Source organism: Ammodytes marinus, assembly GCF_949987685.1.
Source record: "Ammodytes marinus genome assembly, chromosome: 19".
Taxonomy (NCBI): Eukaryota; Metazoa; Chordata; class Actinopteri; order Uranoscopiformes; family Ammodytidae; genus Ammodytes; species Ammodytes marinus.
This window is the reverse complement of record NC_137223.1, coordinates 19,476,557-19,498,299: the sequence shown is the minus strand read 5'-3', so window position 1 is coordinate 19,498,299 and position 21,743 is coordinate 19,476,557. Positions and strand designations below refer to the sequence as shown.

At 40.8% G+C, this 21,743-nt stretch overlaps 2 protein-coding genes across 2 annotated transcripts; one reads left to right on the top strand and one right to left on the bottom strand.

The window, feature by feature from the left end:
- Nucleotides 1-835: 835 nt before the first annotated feature.
- On the top strand, nucleotides 836-4,860 carry LOC307266421 (proteasome subunit alpha type-6). Its single transcript, XM_080048439.1, has 7 exons — nucleotides 836-990; nucleotides 1,931-2,025; nucleotides 2,893-2,974; nucleotides 3,591-3,746; nucleotides 3,853-4,031; nucleotides 4,208-4,302; nucleotides 4,659-4,860. The coding sequence occupies exons 1-7, from the start codon at nucleotides 915-917 to the stop codon at nucleotides 4,714-4,716; spliced, it is 741 nt and encodes a 246-aa protein (XP_079904565.1). The 5' UTR covers nucleotides 836-914; the 3' UTR covers nucleotides 4,717-4,860.
- Nucleotides 4,861-6,887: 2,027 nt separating this feature from the next.
- On the bottom strand, nucleotides 6,888-9,372 carry LOC307265910 (NF-kappa-B inhibitor alpha-like). The gene is made up of 6 exons (XM_080047746.1): nucleotides 9,091-9,372; nucleotides 8,409-8,514; nucleotides 8,056-8,263; nucleotides 7,842-7,930; nucleotides 7,460-7,720; nucleotides 6,888-7,337 (listed from the first exon to the last, which is right to left on the bottom strand). The coding sequence occupies exons 1-6, from the start codon at nucleotides 9,321-9,323 to the stop codon at nucleotides 7,302-7,304; spliced, it is 933 nt and encodes a 310-aa protein (XP_079903872.1). The 5' UTR covers nucleotides 9,324-9,372; the 3' UTR covers nucleotides 6,888-7,301.
- Between the last annotated feature and the right edge of the window lie 12,371 nt (nucleotides 9,373-21,743).

Sequence of the window (21,743 nt, the reverse complement as noted above, 5' to 3'; positions counted from 1 at the left end):
TTAAGCCAGCACACAAAGGCCTTTTTTCAGTGAAGGCATTTTGAAAAGCGAAGTAGGGAAAGCCCAGGTGTAAATAACAACATGAGGTGTTGTGCATGCTGGGTGACACATTAACTTACTTACTGGGAAAGTTGGATAGAAAAAGCTTATTTTCCCTTCTAGGCCTAGGCTAGAGACAAGCCAAAATATCTGCCCACTTATTATAGTTAATTTATAGTACATTCATTTTATAGGCTACATGCCCCACAGTGAGCTGGTTTAGTTTGAATACAAGATAATCATACTTTACCATGTCCACAGGAAATGACAACATAGGCCTACTAGATGGATGGTTCCAGACGGCCCCATAGCTGTGAAAATGAATAAGAAATGCAAAATCAATTAGGCTAACTTTCTCCTATATAAAAACTGGACATCCACATTTGATGAAAGTGACATTAATGGGGTCCGGGGTCAATTATGATATAACATAATGATGATTATTATTATAGGCCTAATGGTCAAATTCATTTAAATGTAGCCTATAGCCTTAGTAGCTTATAGGACCTAATAGCCTAAGTAGGCCTATGTTGAAGCTGGTACAGGCCTAGCTACTAAGCCTATGTGTCTACTTTTACTTTTATAGTGGGTATGAAAATGATACATTGTTCTTTCTCTTACATTCTAATGGAAATTGCACTAAAGTGAAGTAGGCTACTAGTGTCTAGTACATTTTACCAGTTTACCTCGCGCCCTCAGACCGTGTTGCGTGAGTATTGTGTCACCATGGAAACCAAGCCGGTCTCTAGCACCGGATGAGTTTCTGATCCCATCAGTTCAACTTCCGGGTGGAAGTATTGTGCATGAAGTTTAATCTTTTTCGCTAATTCGTTTGGAACAACCTGTCGGCCAAACTTATAAATAAATATTGTAAAATGTCCCGAGGCTCGAGTGCAGGGTTCGATCGACACATCACCATCTTCTCTCCTGAAGGAAGACTCTACCAAGTCGGTCAGTGTGGGGATTCGTCCGGGCAAAACGCCGGCTCAATGTTTTCTAGCTTTTAGCTAAATGCTATGTCATGGTTCGATTAGCTGGACTTGAAGCGGATGAGTAACACTCCGCTGAAGCGAAAGTAGTATCATATTAAACCGCGAAAATCGAACTTGTTGTGTGCCAGTTTTTATTTTAAAATCACTTCTGAGATAGCTTCAATTAAACAAAACGGCGTGACTCAAAGCAGCTAGCATGCTAGTAGGCTAGTTAGCGCGGCTAGCACTTCAGTCAAGCAAGCTAATCCATTGCTCAAAATGTCAACTTAGTAAAATTATAACATTTTGTAAAGTGAGTTTAATTTTACTTAAGGTTAAAATAATTAATTAATAACTAATTAAATAGCTAATTGTTGCATAGAGCAATGGTTTGTTTTTTCCTAATATGGTGAGCGTTAGTTGGATTTAAAGGGAAAATGCAGTCAAAAATATGTAATATATGTGTTTTATAAGTTTGCTGTTTAGTTTTAATTTGTGGAACCGACAGTCTTCTATAAACCTAAGCTGGATACAGACAGGACTTGTTGTGGATGTCATCTGATCAACAAAACCTGTGAGGTAAACCCTAAAGTTTCTCCACAAAAAGTTAATGACAAAACAATTATTTATATATTAACTTAAATTCAGTGGATCCCTGAAAATTAGCCATACGGGCTTGTAGGATACAAGTAGCACTCAATGCAATATCTCAAGCAAAACATCTGAGCCCACATAATCAGTCAATCACTGAATGCCTGCTGGCCTATGAGATGACACCTGTCAATAGTCCTTTGCTTGTTTTCGTAGTCACATGACCAATATTTTTCCAAATCAATAAATGTCTGTGCTTGTTTGTTTGTATGTATTTAATAAGTTGAAAACACACACTTATGATTCCCTCCTGTCATGCTTGTTTACAGAATATGCTTTCAAGGCCATCAACCAAGGTGGACTCACATCAGTAGCGGTCAGGGGGAAGGACTGTGCAGTCGTTGTAACACAGAAAAAAGTACCGGTGAGTTGATACCAGGTCAAACTCTGCTCTGCACTGTGACCACTGTAAATTCACAGGCCGAGGTTAATACTCCTGCACTGATAACACCTGGTCCTGGCAACATCCATACAGACAGTTGTATGTATTCAACATAAAGTTCTGTACATTCACACATGTCTATATTCAAATTGGAATTGTCTGTCTTTAGAGAAATTCATCACAACGCTCCCTGGTTTTCTGTACTGTAAAAACTTAATTCAATGACACAACGCTTCAAATGTTAAAGGTATATATCACCAGGACTATATTTATCATGTTCTTTCATTTTTTTAAGATATTTTTGGGGATTTTTATGCTTTATTGATAGTGTAGAGATAGAGTTGAAATGGGGCAGAGAGGGGAGTGACATGCAGAGAACGACCGCGGGCTGGAATCGAACCCGGGTCCGCTGCTGGCTGACGCCCATGGAGGGGACGCCTTACCAACTCAGCTAAAGGCGCCCCCATTTATCATGTTCTTAAAGGAAATCAATTATTTGGGTAGTATAAAAAGAACTGAGATATTGACATCAATATTGATGTTGTCTATCAAGTTTTTAGAGCCTTAAGTGGAATCTAAATGGTCTAACCAGCAGTCAATTGTTGTTTTCAATTTAGAGAGTTCATTTTATATGTTAGAAATCTGAAAATGCGATCGGCCGGAGATGGGTCCTCTAATATTAAGTGCCTCCTGGATGCATGTACGCATTTTAGTTGATTCTGATCACCTGAATACTTTGGATTCTTATTCACCTTTAGTGTCAATTAAATGTTTAGCCTACAGTAATGACAATAGGTGAGGCCTCCATTCAAACATACCTCATTAATTCATATGTTTTATGTAAAACAGGACAAGCTTTTGGATTCCAACACAGTGACCCACCTTTTCAGAATAACAGACAATATTGGATGTGTAATGTCTGGGATGACAGGTAAGAAAATCACTTGCAGTAGAAACATTATACAGTTTCAAAAGTGGACGAATCAAGAGATTATTTAAATTGGTTGATGCCGTCACTGCATTAGCATTAGGGTTTGCTATTTATCTGGGTGAAGAAATGGCATTGAAAAATGGAAGTTTGAGCACCAATATTTTTAGTTTAATTTATATGATGGATTTTCCGCAGTGTGTTTGCATTATTTTCTAATTTTTCTCTTCACTTTCTAATACATCGCTGCTCATTGTTAACTTTCCACAGTTATCTATGGTGGTTTCTTGCAGTGAGAAACTGAGTAAATATAAAGCACATGGTACCAGAAAAATCAGGGTTAAAACTGAAAGACCTCTTTGAAAATTCCATGTATTATTTATTACATTTCAACATAACTTGACGTGTCTTACCAATCATTTGAAATATCTGTTCTCAGTCACAGCGTTTACTGTAGCTCATAGTTCCTCTTTCCTGAAAACTGCTGTACCCATGTTCTTCCAGTTTTTCGGTTGATGGAAATTTAAGCTTTGCATTAGAGATCTGAGGTAACAACACAGTCGTGTAACAGGTAAATGGTTGCTTTGAACTAATCCGCCACTTTTCCCTGCTTTTCTAGCTGACAGCAAGTCCCAAGTGCAGCGCGCTCGCTACGAGGCGGCCAACTGGCAGTACAAATACGGTTATGAGATTCCAGTGGACATGCTGTGTAAGAGAATCGCTGACATCTCGCAAGTGTACACGCAGAACGCTGAGATGCGACCACTTGGCTGCTGTAAGTATATTGATTAATCACAGTAAAGATGTGCTTTTGGCATTAGGACATATCTGTAGATGTCAAGCGCTGAAGCCAGTGTCATAGTCACCTCTGTTCCCTTCAGGTATGATCGTGATCGGCATAGATGAGGAGTTGGGACCCCAGGTGTACAAATGCGACCCAGCGGGCTATTACTGCGGCTTCAAGGCCACCGCCGCTGGAGTGAAGCAGACAGAGGCCACCAGCTTCTTGGAGAAGAAAGTGAAAAAGAAACTGGACTGGACCTTTGAACAAACCATCGAGGTACCCAACATCGGCTATCTTTAGACGGACGTAGCTCACGTTGATAAGGGCGGAAGGTGAATGTGAAAGCAACCTTTTCGGAGGTGCTTTCCAGCTGCGCGGCTTGGAATTTTAAAAATAGATATATCATGAAGTTCACATTCTGACCTACCTTCCCTTTTTTTTCTCCCCGTCAGACCGCAATCTCCTGTCTGTCAACCATACTCTCCATCGACTTCAAGCCCTCTGAGCTGGAAGTTGGAGTTATCACAACGAAGGAGCCCAAGTTCAGGTACATGACTAGCTATACATGGTGATCAGGCAATGAAATAACCCCTAAAGGAAAAGAATAGCAGTTGAATGAAATGAATATTGTCCCGGTATCTAGTCTCTTATATTTGGTTCTGGATGTTTCTTCCGCTATTTGTTTTATCAAATGCCAGAAAACAGTCAAAATGCAGACAGGTATATTTTCTCATGGCATAAGCGATTGTACTTAGTTAAATTCTATTATTCAGCCAAAAGTTAAACGATCCAGTCACTATCATATATGGCAAAGAAAAGCTTCAAGTGCTTATGTTAATGTTATTGCCAAAACAACAACAACAACAAAAAACATGGCATCCCTTATTGGTCTTGTCTCTCCAGGATTCTTGCTGAGAACGAAGTGGACACCCACCTGATGGCCCTGGCAGAGCGGGACTGAACGAGCAGAGACGCGTCACCTTTTGGATTAAGTAAGAGCATGATGGGATATGGAGTTCCCAGATGGAGAGTGGTGTTATCTTTGTTTTCTGTACATTTACCCCCCACTGTTTTATTCAATATTATTAATAAAAATATGTTTTTGGAATACAATTGACCACTGTCTTCATACCTATTTATTGTGCAGATTCTTAACTATTTAGTTTTGCACATTGAGCTCTGTGCATTCTATACAATATCTATATGCATCTATAAGTAGGCTTTTTAAACTGCTGGCCGTGTAAACAGAAGTGTGTGTTTCATCAGCTGTGTTTTACAGCTGCAGGTTGAGTTTAGCAGCAGGGGAAAACATTTATGGGAACCTGAGCCTCTGCCGAGCTTTACCTCTGAGCTTCCTGTTGTGGCTCTGAATGCGCTCAAGTCACATGACATACCGAGCTGCTGTGGAGAGGTTATTTTACTACACAGTGATGTCGGGCCCCATCTGACCTCCTTTTCTTGACATTTTAGCGCATGTAGCATTGTCAGAAATAGATTTGATTCAGCTCACCGGATACACCCTACAACACAAGACAACATAGTTTCTCTTTGCAAGGGGGAAATTTGCTCCTCTTGATCATTTCACAATGGTTTAACTTAACGCAAAACTGACACATGGCTTCCAGTGTGTGTGTCGGCTGGAAACGGTGGCTAAGAATTCTAGTCAATGACCCTGTCCAGCTCAGCATAGATGATGTCATTGACACATGATCAGAAGTGATGGTGCGCCATCTTTAGCTATAGTCTTTCTCTTAGTCTAGGTCTCTTTTGCAGCTGTTTCAGAAAAACTCAAATGCAGCTAAAATGTCATGCCTTTTATGGCTGGATACTTGAAATCTTTCTTTTGTATATTTCCCAGTGTGTCCTTTTTAAATAATAACAAACTTGATCCTTTGGGAAAATCCCCCTGCAACAGCTATACAACCCTGGTAATGTTTACAGCCCTGAGGACAATGACAGGCTATATACAGTATACAACACTGCTATGAATCACTCGGGGACAGTTTCTGAGTAACAAGCTAGAGTTGGCTCCAGGTAAACTTCATACTGGGAATTGCAGCTGGTTCACTGAGGTAGTTTCCTTTCTGTGGAATTCCTCACACGAGTCAGACATCAGCTGATAACTGGTGACAAATTTGCATTTACAAACTTGAGGTGCTGAGGCTCATTGCACAATATCACAGGGAAATAGTTTGTAACACCTCTACTGCTACTTTACAGCTTTAGTTACTTTCTACTGTATATAAGCATTGTAAGTCATATTTAATGCAAATATGTCAGAGCTTTCATGTCTCCAGCCTTCACAAGTGTTGTTTCCCCCTGCTGTACCTTTGAATTATTTTAATAGCTTTGAATTTTGGACTATTATAAATGTGTGTCACTTGTGGATAATTTATCTGAATTTATTATAATAAATGAGTATTTATCTTTTTTTCAAACCAAACAATTTAGAGGTACTCAAATTGAGCGCTACAGCAGTGGCAGCAAAGTTTTACACGTGTGAGTAATAATAATCTAAGGATTTTTACTTTTACTCCAGTATCATTTTCAATTAAGAACATTTCCTTGTTGTGCCGTGAATTTTTCCAATATAGTGTAAGAAAAAAAAGTAAATAAACCGAATACTTCCTCCTCTACAGCTGACTGGGAAATCTTGTACTTCCCAGACTGTCTCAGTTTCCTGGACATCATGACACAGAGTAATCTCACTCACATTGGCACATTTTCCAAATTAGGTAAAAAGACATGTCCCTTCTACAAAAATTCCCAAGTATTTTTGTGGAGTGTGTGCCACTTCCTTGCAGCTATAGTCAGCGGCAGTACCAGGCTATAGGGCGGAATATTTCAGTACGACATGTTCCTCTTGTGCTGCCCAGGGACTTTCAGCACTGTGACTCAGACACCCGGCAGTAACCTCGCCCCGAACAAGGAAATCCCAGACTGTTCCAAGGGGCTAAATATGATAATTTCTGGTCTGTGTACCTGTCACTAGTCTATGGAGATGACTATGCCCTTCGTCATTATGTTGAAGTGAGAAATTTGGCTTTTTTTATGATGTGGAAAGGCCGGAGGAAGTCACAATCACGCTGAGTGGAGTGAAAAAAAAACACCAGTCGTTGCCTTTTATATTCATAAACTTATTTTTTTTTATTATTCTGAGCACTTTTTTGTTAATAATAGTGTTTAAATTCATTCAACATTATGTACAAGTACAAAAATAATATCTCTGTATTTACAATATATACACATCAATATAAAATTATACAGTATATAGAAAGGACTATATTGAGGTTGTGATCCCGCTCTATGATCTTTCTGTGATCCGGACCAGACTTGACCAGACTGGACGCCTCTCACGCGCCATTGACGTTTGGGCGATCCCGGGGGCCAGCAGCACCACATGTGGACTCGGGACCTGGACAGTGGGGGGACGAGGACTGACGCCGCCTCCTCCCCCCCCTTTGGTTGTGGGGCTTGTGGGTCGGCTAAAACCCAGCAGCAGCTTCACTTGTCGTTTACACCACCCGGTACACGGAGGGTTTCCGATTACTTTCCGAACTTTATGTCATCGTACGGGGAATCCTATGGGGAAAGAAAAAGAAAGATACACGTTAGGAATCGTAAATTAAGGAGGACATAATTATGTGAAATCTTTAACATGATATCATCAGCAATTTGGGGAACTTGGGATTGGTAAAACTGACCTCATCTTCCGACGTGTCCAGATCTTCCATGTCGCTCTCGTCCGATTCGCTCTCGGGCAGCTCCCTCAGCTCCTGCGCCGTCTTCTCGTACAGCTGGCGGCGGATCTCTTCGTTGTGGCGTCCGTAGGTCAGGTGGTACGGAGTGAAGCCGCCATAGTTAAAGCAGTTGACCTCGGCGCCCAGTTCCAGCAGGCGACGGACTAGCGCTGGATTCTGGAGATCGACAGCGAGATGTAGCGACGTACGGCCACTGCATTGTTCCTGCAAGCAACACACCGAAAAAGAATGACGTTAGTTTCCGAGACTGTGCTTTTTAGTCCTTTTTTTTAAGGAATCAAAAAGTCAAAAATGGCTGCCTTCTGACTGAGTTCACGGCACCTACCTGTGCGTTAATGTCTGCGCCCAGCTGAACCAGGCTCTCCACCAATGAAATGTAGCCGTTGATGGACGCCAAGTGGAGACAGTTGTGTCCTGTGAAGAGAAAATGGGGGGGGGGGGGGGAAGCTCAGTTAATGTGAATTCAACAACGGCAAGTGAAGTGCAACATGACACTGCTCTAGGGGTGTCTTAAGGGGCCATAATAAATTAATAATTACCATTGTAGTTGGCGAAGGAGACCATGGCTGCAAGGTGGCGTTGGCTGTTCTGGGTGATGACGCCGAAGCAGGCGAGGGAGCCCCTCTTGCAGGCGATGTGGAGCGCCGTGTTGCCGCTGTCGTCAGACAGACGCGCGTCACAGCCGGCCTTAAGGAGCCGCTCAACCAACTGGGGCTGCTCTGTGATCACTGCTAGGTGTAGGGCTGTCTGAGGGAGGACACATTTAGATCAGGGTTCATTATTATCTTGACTTTTACAGCCACTTTGCATGTACAATAAGGAAGGTTTCAATTGAGTTTATAGTTAATCCATTGGGTTTGAATTTTGTGTTTTTTTTTTTGTTTTTTTTTACCTGTCTCTGGTGGTTCTGTACATTGAGGAAGGGGTGATTGTGAGAGAGCTTGATCATCTGTTGGGCATGTTCTGTGGCTTCGTGAATGATGGCCAAGTGGAGAAGCCTGTGTGGTGGGAGAGAAAAAAGAAGTAGAGAGGATGAGATATTTTGAAAAAAAAAATCAAGTGGTTTTATTCATATTAAAATTAAATAAAAACGCAGGGAGGAAATGGTTCCAGCCAAATGAAAAAAGAACAAAGCGTCAGCAGTGGAGCGTTTCGCAAGAATGGAGTTTTGTCGGGTTATTTCCACCAGTTGTGGCTTGACACATCTGATGCTTTATCAGTTCCTGGCAGCGGGCCAGGGACTTTCCTGAACTCGCAGAGCAGACTTAAGCACCGCCCAGACTGCGCTCTCAGCCAAAACACACACACGCACGCATGCACTGTGCTGCGCGCGCGCACACACACACACATTAAAAGGCCTCCTGTTGTCGTGCAGCCTTCTCGACTTTTTCATGCGTATTTTTGCAGCTTTCCAATGCCTTCTTTTAAAACTGTTTTATATGCTGCCCTCTCGCGCAAAAAGCACCAAACAAAAACTCCCATTCGATTTACGCAGAGGATTGACATTTGCAAACGCGCAGTTGCTCGAATAACAATCTTAAACAATTAATTTAAAAAAAAAAAGTTCAACTTACGTGTCGCCATCTTCAGTCACTGCGGTTCTCCAGGGCTCGTATTCCTGAGTGAAGTTCTCGCTCGCGTTCATATTCATGTCCTCGAAGTCGCTGACCAGTTCGTCCTCCTTCAGCGAGTCCAGGCCGCTGTCAAAGCGGTCCTCCTGGCACGGCAGCATTTTCCCGTGCTTGGGCTCCACGTCGTCGAAGTTATAATCCATTTGATTGTGGTTAGGCACTCTGTGGACGGCCATGTCGAGAGTTAATGTGTGGATAGTCAGTCAGTTCCGTCTCTATCCAGAGGTGAGTTCAGAGTAGTGCGACGGAGGGAGGCGCGCTTGGTTTTGTGCACTCGGCTGGGCGGGGCGTCGGCGGGGATTTCCAATTGACTTATCTGAGAAACATCGAGGGAAATCACACAGAGCTGTGCTTTTGTGAGAAAAATCCCCCCCTCAGGAGACTCAGAATGAAAACTTGTAGTTTCCTATTAGACACCTTTTTTCACCTGTGTGATGTAGCTTAGGTTAGGGGACATGTACTTATTTATGTCAATGAATGAGACGCAGAGAATTCCCTTCTGCTACCGGGGGAAATTGTCTGATTCAAATGGCTAACCAAAGTAGCATTACATATTTTCCATTCAGGCCCAATTTGCCAAATTTAAAACCCCATTCTTAAGAAAGGCGTCCATTTTCCAATATGAAGCTCAGTTGGAAATGTACGCTGATTTTACACTATAACCCCATTATGTAATCATACTCTGAATCATGTGGCTACCATTGCCATACAATAGACAGATTATTTTGCATGCAAAGCACATTTATAGTTTGGTTTCATCTTAACATCATACGGTCTCCTATGCATGTAAATACCACACAACAGTGTGCTGTTTCTTTCCCAAAAAACTGTTTGCAACATTACATTACTTAGTTTGAGCTGCTGGAGGGGGAGGCTTATATAGCCTATAGTCTTACTTAATTATAACACATCAAATAGACTACACATGCACAATATGCATGTCATTCTTATGTATTTGTTTTTTTCATCTAAATTAAAGGTGCATTTAGCTATTCTGGAGAAGACTTGTTGTCAAAATCATGTTTTGTTAGTCAATTTCACCTCACAATCCACAGTTTGTGCACTGAAAGAAAATCTGGTGTTAATACACAGCCTAGGCTCTATAAACTGGCATGTGTACAAATAATATTTAAACAAAGGGGCCCACCGAAGCTAGCAACATACCCATTTACAGAGCCTAGGCTGTGTATTAATATACCAAATTTACTGATTTTGACAAAAAGCTTCTTCAGAATTGTTGACTACACCTTTAACATGCATTTTCGTTTTTTTTTTGTACAGTACATGGTTACACTACAAAATGAATCTACACAGCACACCTCATGCAGTGGAGGAGGGGTTATAGGGGAAAGATTCTAAAGTTTCCTTGTGGAGACTCCCTTTATGAAACCAACACTGCATGTTCCACAATAGGATGTTCTGGACTTACCCATCTAGCATTGCACAGGCTCAAAACACCCCTGGAGGTGAAACCCTACACAAATAGGCTTTGATCCCAGGATATCATGCAGAACATTACTAAGTTCACTGATTTTTGCTTGAATTTAAAAAAATATTTTTCCTGTTTTTTTGTTGTTGTTTTTTTAACCCAGTGTTGTGGCTTTCCATGTGATCTTTTAGTTGTTCTTTTAATTTTTCTCTGCATTTCTCCCACCGTTGCTTTGCTGAAAACCCTTTCTGTTGCAAAACATTGGTGGTTAAGTGCGTGACACAGCTACCTGTCTGTGCAGTCCTGTTATTTCAGATAAAATTCCCAGGATCACTTCTGTTTACATTGTGAAAGGTAGGCTTGGTGTAAACATAGCAACAGTATCCAAGAGCAGGGGAGTGTTCACACCTCTACGGGGCGATACAGAGTCAAGACACACACACGTAGACAGACGTCACTAACTGAGGCAGCCATAAGTAAATGATATCACTTGTACAGGCGCATACCATCCTGTGTGTGTGTCTCTTGAATTCCACACATTCTTTCAATGACTGTCAAGTATCATGATAAGGCATCAGGGGACAAACTGTTCTTGCAGCCCTCTGTATTTTTTTCTCTTCTTGCAAAGATTGCGTGCATGTGTGTGTTTATACGATCAGATATTCACCACACATGTGAAATACTGGGACTTCCACTTTTTTATTTTTGCGTAAAGCCATGCAAGCTCTGTTGATCTCTTCACTTGCCTTTGTGTTTACTAGTTGCTATGGACACCAACTGCTGAGAGAGCACTGACACCAGTTCAGTGTCAAGTGTGAGTAGCCTACATTGCCCTCTGTCTGTGTGTTGGTAATGCACTTCTTATCTGAGTCCGTGCCGCGCCTCAGGGGGGCATCACACCCTGTTGGTGAGATGCTTGAGTCACATAATAACTGGCCAGACCAGCTCTCAAACCTCACCCTGCATTATTTGAAAAAATACTTGTAAAGGTCAATACCATTAATTTGAATGAAAACTTCTCTAAAATACTGCTGCCTACAATAAAAGCTTACCTTTATACAATCCTTTATACTGACTGCTTCTGTTAAGTATTTAAGGTTGTTGTAAGTATAATAAACTATCAACTGAGCAGAACGAAAACTGCCATCACCATGTTGTATAACAAATGTGGTGAAAACTCTTTGCTGAATATTTGATAAAACAGATTACATAATCAGATTTGTATTCTTTACGTCAAATAATCAGGTAAACGACTCTTTACAGTAAAAACTTCCAAAAGTTTAGTAGATGAGTGATGCATAGCCTAACTCATTTACCTCTTAAATGTGCTACGTAGAACTTTAAATATTTCCGAAACAGTCTAATTTTTCCTCTGATGATCATAAATGACATGTAACTGCAAACAAGACCATCAGTGCAAAGAATGCTATTTTTATATAGTTTTTCTTAATGCCTTGGTCATGGGTACGCTCACCCAGGAACAACAGCTGGAATGGTAAAAACACTACCGCTTTTGTCCAAAGGGGACGCAAGAATGAATAACAACTGAAAGTTCCTCGGAGCACCTCTAAAATATATATTTTTTTCACATTGATAATGTAGCAATGGGTTGGGTGAGATTCTCCTGAAGGTCTAAGAATAAGAAAAAGTAAACTTTTGGTGTGGTGTGTAGTTATTATTATTAGTTATTGTTAAGCTTTGACAACAGCCAGGCTATAGCTGTTTCTGCTACCTCCTGGCTCATTATTATGTAACAAAAGTAAAACAATAAACCTGTATAAGAGGTGCTGGTACAGTATACACTTTGAGTTTCTGTTGATTCTAGCAGCACCTTTTGATAAAAACGGTAGTTTTTTATGACTCCAGTGCCGAATGGTGTGCTGGCGTGGTGCATTTGTTTAGGAAGTCAGTGAATATGTTGATGAAGATAGACCTCAGATGTGTCACATTGAGGTCATGTATTTATACGTATGTGAATTTGTCTGATTAATAATGGTAACATGTAATGTATTTGTTTGTTCTGTACATTTTTAATTGTGCAAATAATACAATAAATGCTAATCAAATGAAATGTAGCTGTGATAGGACATGTTTATGTTGCATAATATCAATCTCTTTGAAACAGAGTTAGGCACATGACTTGATTAAGCGTCTGTTTTTTCGACAGCAGGTTGTATCAGTGATCTGCTCTTAGCTCAGTCAGCTGTCTAAAGATATCTTCTGCTTCCCAGATGTGCACATGTCACTCATGACAACTTCTCTCCTTTTTCAGTAAGCTATCACTCCATTATTACAGTAATCACTCAGAGGACAGTTAACCTCAACCGGTCCATGTGGGCTCACTGAAACAGCACAGAGTTTACACAAGCTATGCCCACGTCATGTTTTCAAAACTAGTGGATTTTTGGTTTTAAAATGAGTATTTTAGTTTGACAAGCTGATGCATGGCTGTTTTGCATGGCTTGTATTATACAATGGGTAGGCAAGCTTGATAGCTTTCTAATGATATGAGTCAAGCTGTTTCTCTGTCAGAGGGACTTCACCATAACCATGCTATATAGAAGGAAAAACTGAGAGGTGGTTGTTATCTTGTGTAATTCATTATATTATGTGCATGCCTATCCTATTACATTTGACATGATTTTAATAGTCATGCCCAGAAGAAATGGGTGAAAATGATAGTGTCCGGTGACATTACTTTTCGTGAAGTGACGTAATCTGAGATTTTGTTCAATCAAGGGGGGAAAACTACAAGGATCATCCTGTGTTTCCCAGTACAATTAAAATAGCATATACCTGTAAAAAGTACAAAGTTATTCCCTTGCAGTGGCATGGGATGTTCATGAGATTTTGATGGTTTAAGGTAAGTGGTTTGAAAATAGTGTGTGTTTCAGCATCTTTCTCTTGGTATAGGCCAACTGTAGCTTCTGAAAAAGGGGCTGAAGTCATCTAAGATGCAGGCCATTGATTGAAACTTTCAAACTGAGGTGAAAAACGCTGAGATCCTCCCCTGTATTGCCTTGGTTTCACGCTGAATGTGCAAATGCATATGTTTTCGGGGAAGCGTGGGTGTTATTCGGAGAAGGGGTAATACCTTTATATCCTTCCCCAGGCATTCCCACGGTGTTATACGCACTCTCACACACACGCACACACACACACACACACACACACACGCACACACACACACACACACACACACACACACACACACACAGGGTTGTTAATTGTTACTGTTGTCCTACTGCCCTATAGGCCTACTGCCACCACGCATCTCTCAGTCACAGTAGCCTATCACTATTAAGTCCAGAGTTGTTGGTTAATTCTCATTACAACACACCTCTCTCGCCCCTGGTGGTATCTAGTCATGCAGATTTGATTTCGAGCTGCTTTGACATATTTGTCTCAAAGATTTCTGCATTTCTTCAAAAGAACTGTTCGGCTTTTTTTTTTAACTAGTAGATAGTCAGTAATATGAAGCAAGAGCCAGCAGGCTATTAGCTTAGCATAGCACAACGATATGGACATTAGGTGGCTCTGTCTAAATAAACTTTAAAAAAGTTGTGAAAAAAATACACAGGTGTGGTTTTATTGTTATCGCCGCGAGGTTGCTAGGCAATTAGCAGAGACGCGCCCAGCCAAGTTCCAGCATGTAAGGCCCCATTAAACCCACATTTTCTTACACCTACAAATCAAACAAAGTAGATGAAACACGCTAATTAGTGATATTTAAGGCTGCTGTTACTGTAGCAAGATTGTATTTAACATTTGGAGTGAATCAGGCTAGCTGATTCCCAACTATAGTCTTTAGGCTTCGCAAAGCTAACTGTCTGCTTGCTATAGCCTATCTTCATAGTATAGGCCTACAGATTCAAGGATGGTATTGATTTTCTACCCAACTCTCGACAACAGCAAAGACTGTATCTTATTCTTTTCATCTAATGATCATATGGTGATTTTTTTTCTTTTTTTGAGCAATCAAAAACCACATTGGAACAAAGTTAACGCTGCTCAGCCCCAGTTGAAACAATAAAATGAATCACTTAAGTGAAGCCAAAATGCAATCAAAGAGGATAGTGAACAAAAAGTGTGCCACAAGGGCTGGAGGATCTGCGGCTGATGGGCACATGCAGAACCAGGAGCTCTGTAATGCAACTAGAGAGTGAAATGGGTTTTTAAACATTTTGATTATATGTGGTTAGCAGAGGAGGATTGCTAATGTTGGGGATTTTCAAAAACTTTGCTTTGCCTCAATTCAACTACTTTCTGTTGCCTATTGAACACGCTGGGGATGTTGGCTAAGAGTGTGTTTGAGACATGCATAAAAGGATCTGCAGTAGTTCAAAGTAGATCAGATAAGAGCTTCAGAGAGCTATATCCTACTTCAAGTGTTTTTTTTATTGTAATTAGTCAATCACAGGGAGCAAGTTTACACTCGTATCTCTTTCTACCTGTTCTTCAATAGTTGGTGTCAATAATCTGGATATCGGGTTTGTTGTGAAAGATCGATTACCCCAATTCTTAGAAAATAGATTATGTTAAATAAATGCACAACAACTGCAGGTGTAGAGCATGCAGCCTGTGTATGTATGTAGCCTGCTGTATGGTTTGAGGTCATATATTGAAGTTACATAATTGTTGTAAGAATGCTGACGGTCCTGTTAGTGCACATGGGGAGCAGTTCAATCCATGCAAATAAAGCTCTTCTAAGAACTTGTTTTTTTAGTGGTAACAGCTCTCAAGGAATAGAATAGGAGGGGGTTCACTCTTAAGCTGTCTTCTCAACCTCCTAAATTCCTTCATGTGCAATTTTATCCATAATCCACTGTGTCATACATATCTAATATGGATTGTATAAGACTATGAGAAGGCGGAAAAAAGCTCAGTAGGCTATTATGAAATCAACCACAGACACAACTCAGGCTAATTGCTATCACACAAAATACAAACTCGACCGGCAAGTTACCTGACATAATTGCAGCAGAGTGAAAATGGATCTGACTGCTACACACGACGGAAATAGTGTGGCTACAAGACTAACCACAAATCAACTGTGCAAAAATCTTTCACTGTTTACGTGCTCTTTTCATGTTCGCATTCTGTGAGGTTTGAGCAGACGTTCTGCGGTTGTGTCACGAATAAAACTCCAGCTTCTTAATTTGCCTATAGATGACTCCACCAATTGGTTTTAGTTATTGCGTATAATTCAAACACGTTACCTAAATAGAGCATTATATTAGACAGCATTAGGCATTTTTTTATATGATTTACTTTTTGCAAGCAGTTATGTTCATTGCGTCTTCATAATTTATTTTTTTAACAATTTCCAAGTTTTTTTTATTAATCAATTTAGTCATATATACAGCCATTCATTCTTAAATCCTGTCCCTCTGACAATTCTATAGCTGCTATTATGACATCTTTAAGACTTCTTTCAGTTTCAATACTAGAATAATTTATACTCGTGAAGAGTGGATCAAAGATTACAGTAGTAGAAGAATTGGGCAAGTGTTGTCCAACCGCCAGGCAAAGGTCTTTATCGCCCTCCTGTGGTTCAAATCTGGATTGCAGGTTGCACAAAAAGCACAAAAACTCTTGACTCATTTATGAAAGTAGTCAAAAAGTACAAAATAGATCAACCACATCATTTGGTACTTTTTTCTTGAAGTGAAGGTAATTGTTCTTCCTAGTCCAACATCCTAACAATTGAATGTGGATATTTTAAAATGAGGCAATACATGTGTTCAATTGTCCACTTATAAAGCCTATACTGTGTTTGTCTCTCGTGCCTAAATTTGCATACTTTAAACTGCAACAACAATCATTATGTGGTATGGGAATAATAAACACAATAAACCAGTCACACATTTCCCACTGTCCATCACACCAGTTGTCACCACAGCTTCAACCTTCGTCTGTCCATCAATGCCACCCAGGTGAGTGGGAAGACAGTAAGCACTGCAGTATGCAGGCCTAGACAGCTTAAGCCCCGGGTTGCTTGAATCATCTGCCAGTCATCTAGCAGAGGATAGCACCTCTTCAACATATACTGACTATCCCTGCAGAACCTCCTGGCTGCTCCCATGTTCCAAAATACAAAAAAACATTTTCTAGTTTTCTGACTCACTATGACGAAGGCACTGACGGCGTGTAATAAAAATCTTGGAGTCTGGACCTGCAGGACCAACACATCGTCATTCGTGAGTCAGCAGCACATGTGCTACCTACAGCCTATCCTTGTCAGCCAACTCAACAGTATCTGGTCTCTAATAGATTGATTTGCAGAAATATAACTTTACCCATCCTGTTCTGCTATGAAATCAAGGGTGTATTCAGTTTCCAACATCCTCAGGCCATTTCCTTTTTAGAGTTTAGCCTTGATTTACAAAGGTAATAATACCCAACAAAATTGTACAACTTTTTTCACAAGCAGCAGTCCTTTATGGAGGGTTTTTTAGTTGGTAAAAAATAATGTTACCAAACTTATAAGCCATTTATTAATGCTTTACTGATCAATAAGAACTATTTTGGTTAGCTTAGTTAACTTCCTGTCAGTTACAGTTAGCAGTCCCCTCCGTCGTCCCTACGTCACCACATTAATGCACTGCGGTCTTCAAGCAGTGAGTTATCTAGCATCATTTCAGATCCATAAGTGTGATAAAACATGATAAAAACCATCAAAACAGACATTGGGAAGGATTTTTACCTGCTCCGCCATTGTAGGCGCATAAACATTCACCCATCTGTCGCTCTGCGAGTGCACCGTCAGTGAGGTGCCGGTTTGTTGCGTTCTCTCTTCTGATTGGATACCAGTTTCAGGATCCCCGAAAAGTTTATTTGCCGATTATATGCAGAGCGAGTGACTGAGAGATCGGCCTTATGAAACACGCACACTATATAAGTGATCACTGTATGAATAAAGAGCGATTTAACACTTATATTAACATAAATAAATTGCTTACTTCACCTTTAAGCAACTTAATGTTAGTAATTAATAAAGGATGATTAACCAATTTCTATGCAGTTGTACATATTGATACGTTGTTAATTGATGATTTCAGAGGCAGAAGCTCACTAGTCCTGTTCTAGAGGGTCAAAGGTCAAACAGTGCTTTGAGCAGTCTTCATGAAGAGCTGAAGAGCTCAACAGACATGCCCAGGGGTGGACTGGCCATCTGGCATACCGGGCATCGTCCCGGTGGGCCGGCAGGCATTTTGGGCCGGGCCGGGTCCATTTATAAAAAAAAAAAAAAAAAAAAAAATTTTTTTTTTTTTTTTTTTTTTTTATGGACCCTCGGCTGTGTGACTGGGCCCGGCCCGGCCAAGTCACACAGCCGAGGGCCGAAGGCCCTTCCCTCTCGGGAGTGCCATAGACATATAATTGTGCGTGCAGGCTGTCAACTTCACCTGAAAGTTAAATAAAACTTTGTCCCAGGCCATTACTCATTATGATTGGTTCTAGGCTGGGCCTGGCCCAATCACACACACAGCAGAGGGCCGCCCATTCAGAGGCTGCATTAAATTGTATTATCATGCATTCAATCAATCAATCAATATCCTTTATTTAACCAGGTAAAATTCATTCAACTTCTACTCCGTAATTATGAGCATCTGACGATGGTCAGTTACGTTCAGGGCCGTCGGACTGCGGACAGGCTTGGGGGGCCCAAGGCAGAGGGGGGCTGCACCCAAAATACTATTTATAATATTTTTTTTTTACTGGCTCAATATAGGCCCCTGATCTTTGAAGGCCCAGAAAAACGTTATTTAGGGAAAAAAAAGATTTCATGGGCCTTTCATTCGTCAGTACATTTATGTTATTTTTTAAATAACATTGTTCGGGGCTACGAAGATCAGGGGCCTATATTGGGCCATTAAAAAATACAAACAAAGGAAAAAAAATCCCGAAGCTGACTGGATTTTTTAAACATGTACATTTCTTTCTTTCTGCTTTTTGGTCATCTGTGTCTATACATTATTCCAGCAAATAATAGCCTACTAAATAGCTTACATAGGAAACAGTTGATTTATCCTTAGTTTTCTCTTCAAAGTGCACCAGATTGATGAATTTTACTTTAACATTTGAAAAAAAATCTTCCGGGGGAGCATTCCCCCGGACCCCTCTAGAACAGTGGTTCTCAACCGGTGGGGCGCGCCCCCCCCCCACTCTACCGGGGGGCCAGAGGGGGATGAAAAAAATAAATAAAAATCTTAATCTTAATTTTTTTTTGTAATTTAAATTTTATTCCTGATATGTGTCCTAGTTCAGAGATGATATGTATTTTTTTTCTTTCTTAACTTTTTTTGATAGGTAGTTGCCAAGTTCATCACACAAACACTCCAATCCACTGATATGAGATCAGTTTGCAATTTTCAAGTACTGAATTAATGGTAGGACTGTGGCCACTAGAACTGGTCTCTGGTCAGCAAAGGTCTTGAAAACAGCATAAGTGTGCTTGTGACATGCGTGCCACCCATGCACGTGTATAGGCACGTGTCCCAGCAGATTTTTGAAATCTGAATAAAAAAATTTAATTTTGTAGTTAGCAAGTGTAACATGTTCTTAGGGCAGAATTTCATAAATAAAGGTTTATTTTTTTAGCAAGATATTTGGTCAAAATCTAGTTGTTATCCGTCCCTCTGTCCAGTTGTTAGGCATCTGGCTGCTAGCAAGTTATGTTGTCTTGCTAATTTTACTATTCATCTGAACTGAAATTAATATTGACTTTTTCCTTTATTATCTTCGCCAGAATGCACCAGAATGCTTAGATTACATGTTAAAAACACAAAAAAATATTCTGGGGGCATGCCCCCAGACCCCACTTCAGGGGTTTAGTTTTCTGACAAACATTACAATGGATACTAACATGATTTGGGCATTTGGGATTATAAATCATCTTTGAATTGGTTGTACAGCATATCACATACTATTCATTCAGGGGTGTGATGGCCACCCCACTCTAGCTCTGTGGCCCACCTTGGCCACCCCCAGTCAAAATTTCCTGGAATCGCCACATATAGGCCTTTCACACCGCCGCAAAATCGGCGCTAGTTCTGGGCTTGTTCGGAGTTAGAGCCAGTGTTTTGGTTTCACACCGCCAGAGAGCCTGCTCCGGGCCGTAAAAACCGGGGGAACTCATACCCCAGATTTGAGCAGGGTTTGATAAGAACTGCTTGCGCGAACGGTTGGGGGAGGGATTATCCTGACCAACCAGAGCAACTCAAACCTCATGCCCGCCATATTTAAAAACACCGCTACTACGAGACGTAAACATAACATAATTACCGAACGTAGCGATCAAATTGACCGGCGAGAATACGCTGTATGGGTCCTGTTTGCTTAAGAAAGCAAAGCGAGAGCCAACAAGTGTAAAAATAAGACGTATTCGCCGCTGTTGTTGTGCTTAAAGCTAGCGGTAGCTTTAGCGTTAGCCACAAGAGCAGCGGCGTCGGGTGACGTACACACACGTTTACAGTGACGTCATGACGTTGCTCTCTTGCCGGCTCCATGGCTGTCTCCGGTCGATGTGAAACCAACCGGTTCATAACTGGGATAAGGCTGTAACCAGTTTTGAACTGACCCCAACACCAGCCTGGAACTGACTCTTGGTTCATTTTGGTGTGAAAGGCCTATGAGACACACACAACTCCGCGTTTAGGCTGCACAGCACATTAATCGCAGGTAGCATGTTGAGCTAAATCTGGCCACTTTCCAAATCCAAGACTCAATCGTTGAAACATTCTCTGAACTGGGTTGTCGGACAGCAGTGTTTCCCATTGATCATAGACTTTGTTTTGTGAAGCTTTTTCATAACAGGCATACCTATTGTAGAATTTATTCTGTGTATGTTCTATTTAGGCTACTATTTTCTTCTCTTCTAAGGAGATTTAAAAAAAAACATTTCCTCAGTGTCACATAAAAGTGCACCAGAATTTAATGTTAAATTATAAGAAATTTCCGGACCCCAACCCTAAACCCAATGTTCAACTCAAAGGTGCGCCACTGGCCTAGCCCTTGTGATAATAACAATAATAGAGTATCTATCTATCTATCTATCTATCTATCTATCTATCTATCTATCTATCTATCTATCTATCTATCTATCTATCTATCTATCTATCTATCTATCTATCTATCTATCTATCTATCTATCTATCTATCTATCTATCTATCTATCTATCTGTGTAGGGTGGTGTGTGTGTGTGTGTGTGTGTGTGGGGGGGGGGGGTGTCAGGGTCGGTGGGGGGGCCCAACTGCAATGACCCAGCTTTGGGGGGGCCCAGCTTGCAGAAGGTTGAGAACCCCTGCTCTAGAAGGTCCAGGGTCCACGACACAGTCTCCCAAATTCCTGTGAGAAACACTGTGTGTGTGCATGGTTATTAAGAGTCATTAGACCAGGGGTTGTGTTCAAGTACGCGTAATGATTTGGTCATTCATCAATAGAAACATTGTGTTGTTATCTGGCTCAGAGAGTGACCAGTCACTCATACGTTTTGGACTATAGACAAACATAGCTTTTACATGTTTGTATTGTAAGACTGCCTCTCAGAGGGCCCATCAGGACTTCCTGTATAGGGGCCCAGAATTTGGAGCAACGCCCCTGCCTCCACATATCGTATAAATAATCATGGTGGGCTGCCACGGCCAAAAATGCCAGGGCTGAATTTTTGTCCCAGTCCACCCCTGGACATGCCCAACCAGAACCTGGCAACAGAAAAGTTGTACTTATGAAGGGCTATGACTAATCTACAAAGCATAAATAACTTTGGCCTTTAATAAAGCAATTGTTTATAAAATAAACGTTTTGAGGGGAGTTTTAGAAAGAAGGACCCTTCTTTATCAAATGAATGGATTAAAAAAACATAAGGAAAAGGTACAGGACATCCATTATTCCCATTACATGCCCTATACATTTTTGGTCTGCAGTATCTCTTGTGGTCATTATCCTAGGCCTACTTGTTGTCACTCAGGCTGTTTCATTTGTTTTGGATCAGGCTTGTTTCATTGTTTGTATATTATTTTTTCATATATTATATATCAATATACTACTTTAATATAAGTAGTAGTAGGCTAGTAGTAGAAGTAGTACTAGACGTAGTAGTAGTATAGTTTAAAAAATATATAATTTAGTTATATACCTGAACATACAGTAGGCTATAGTGGATAG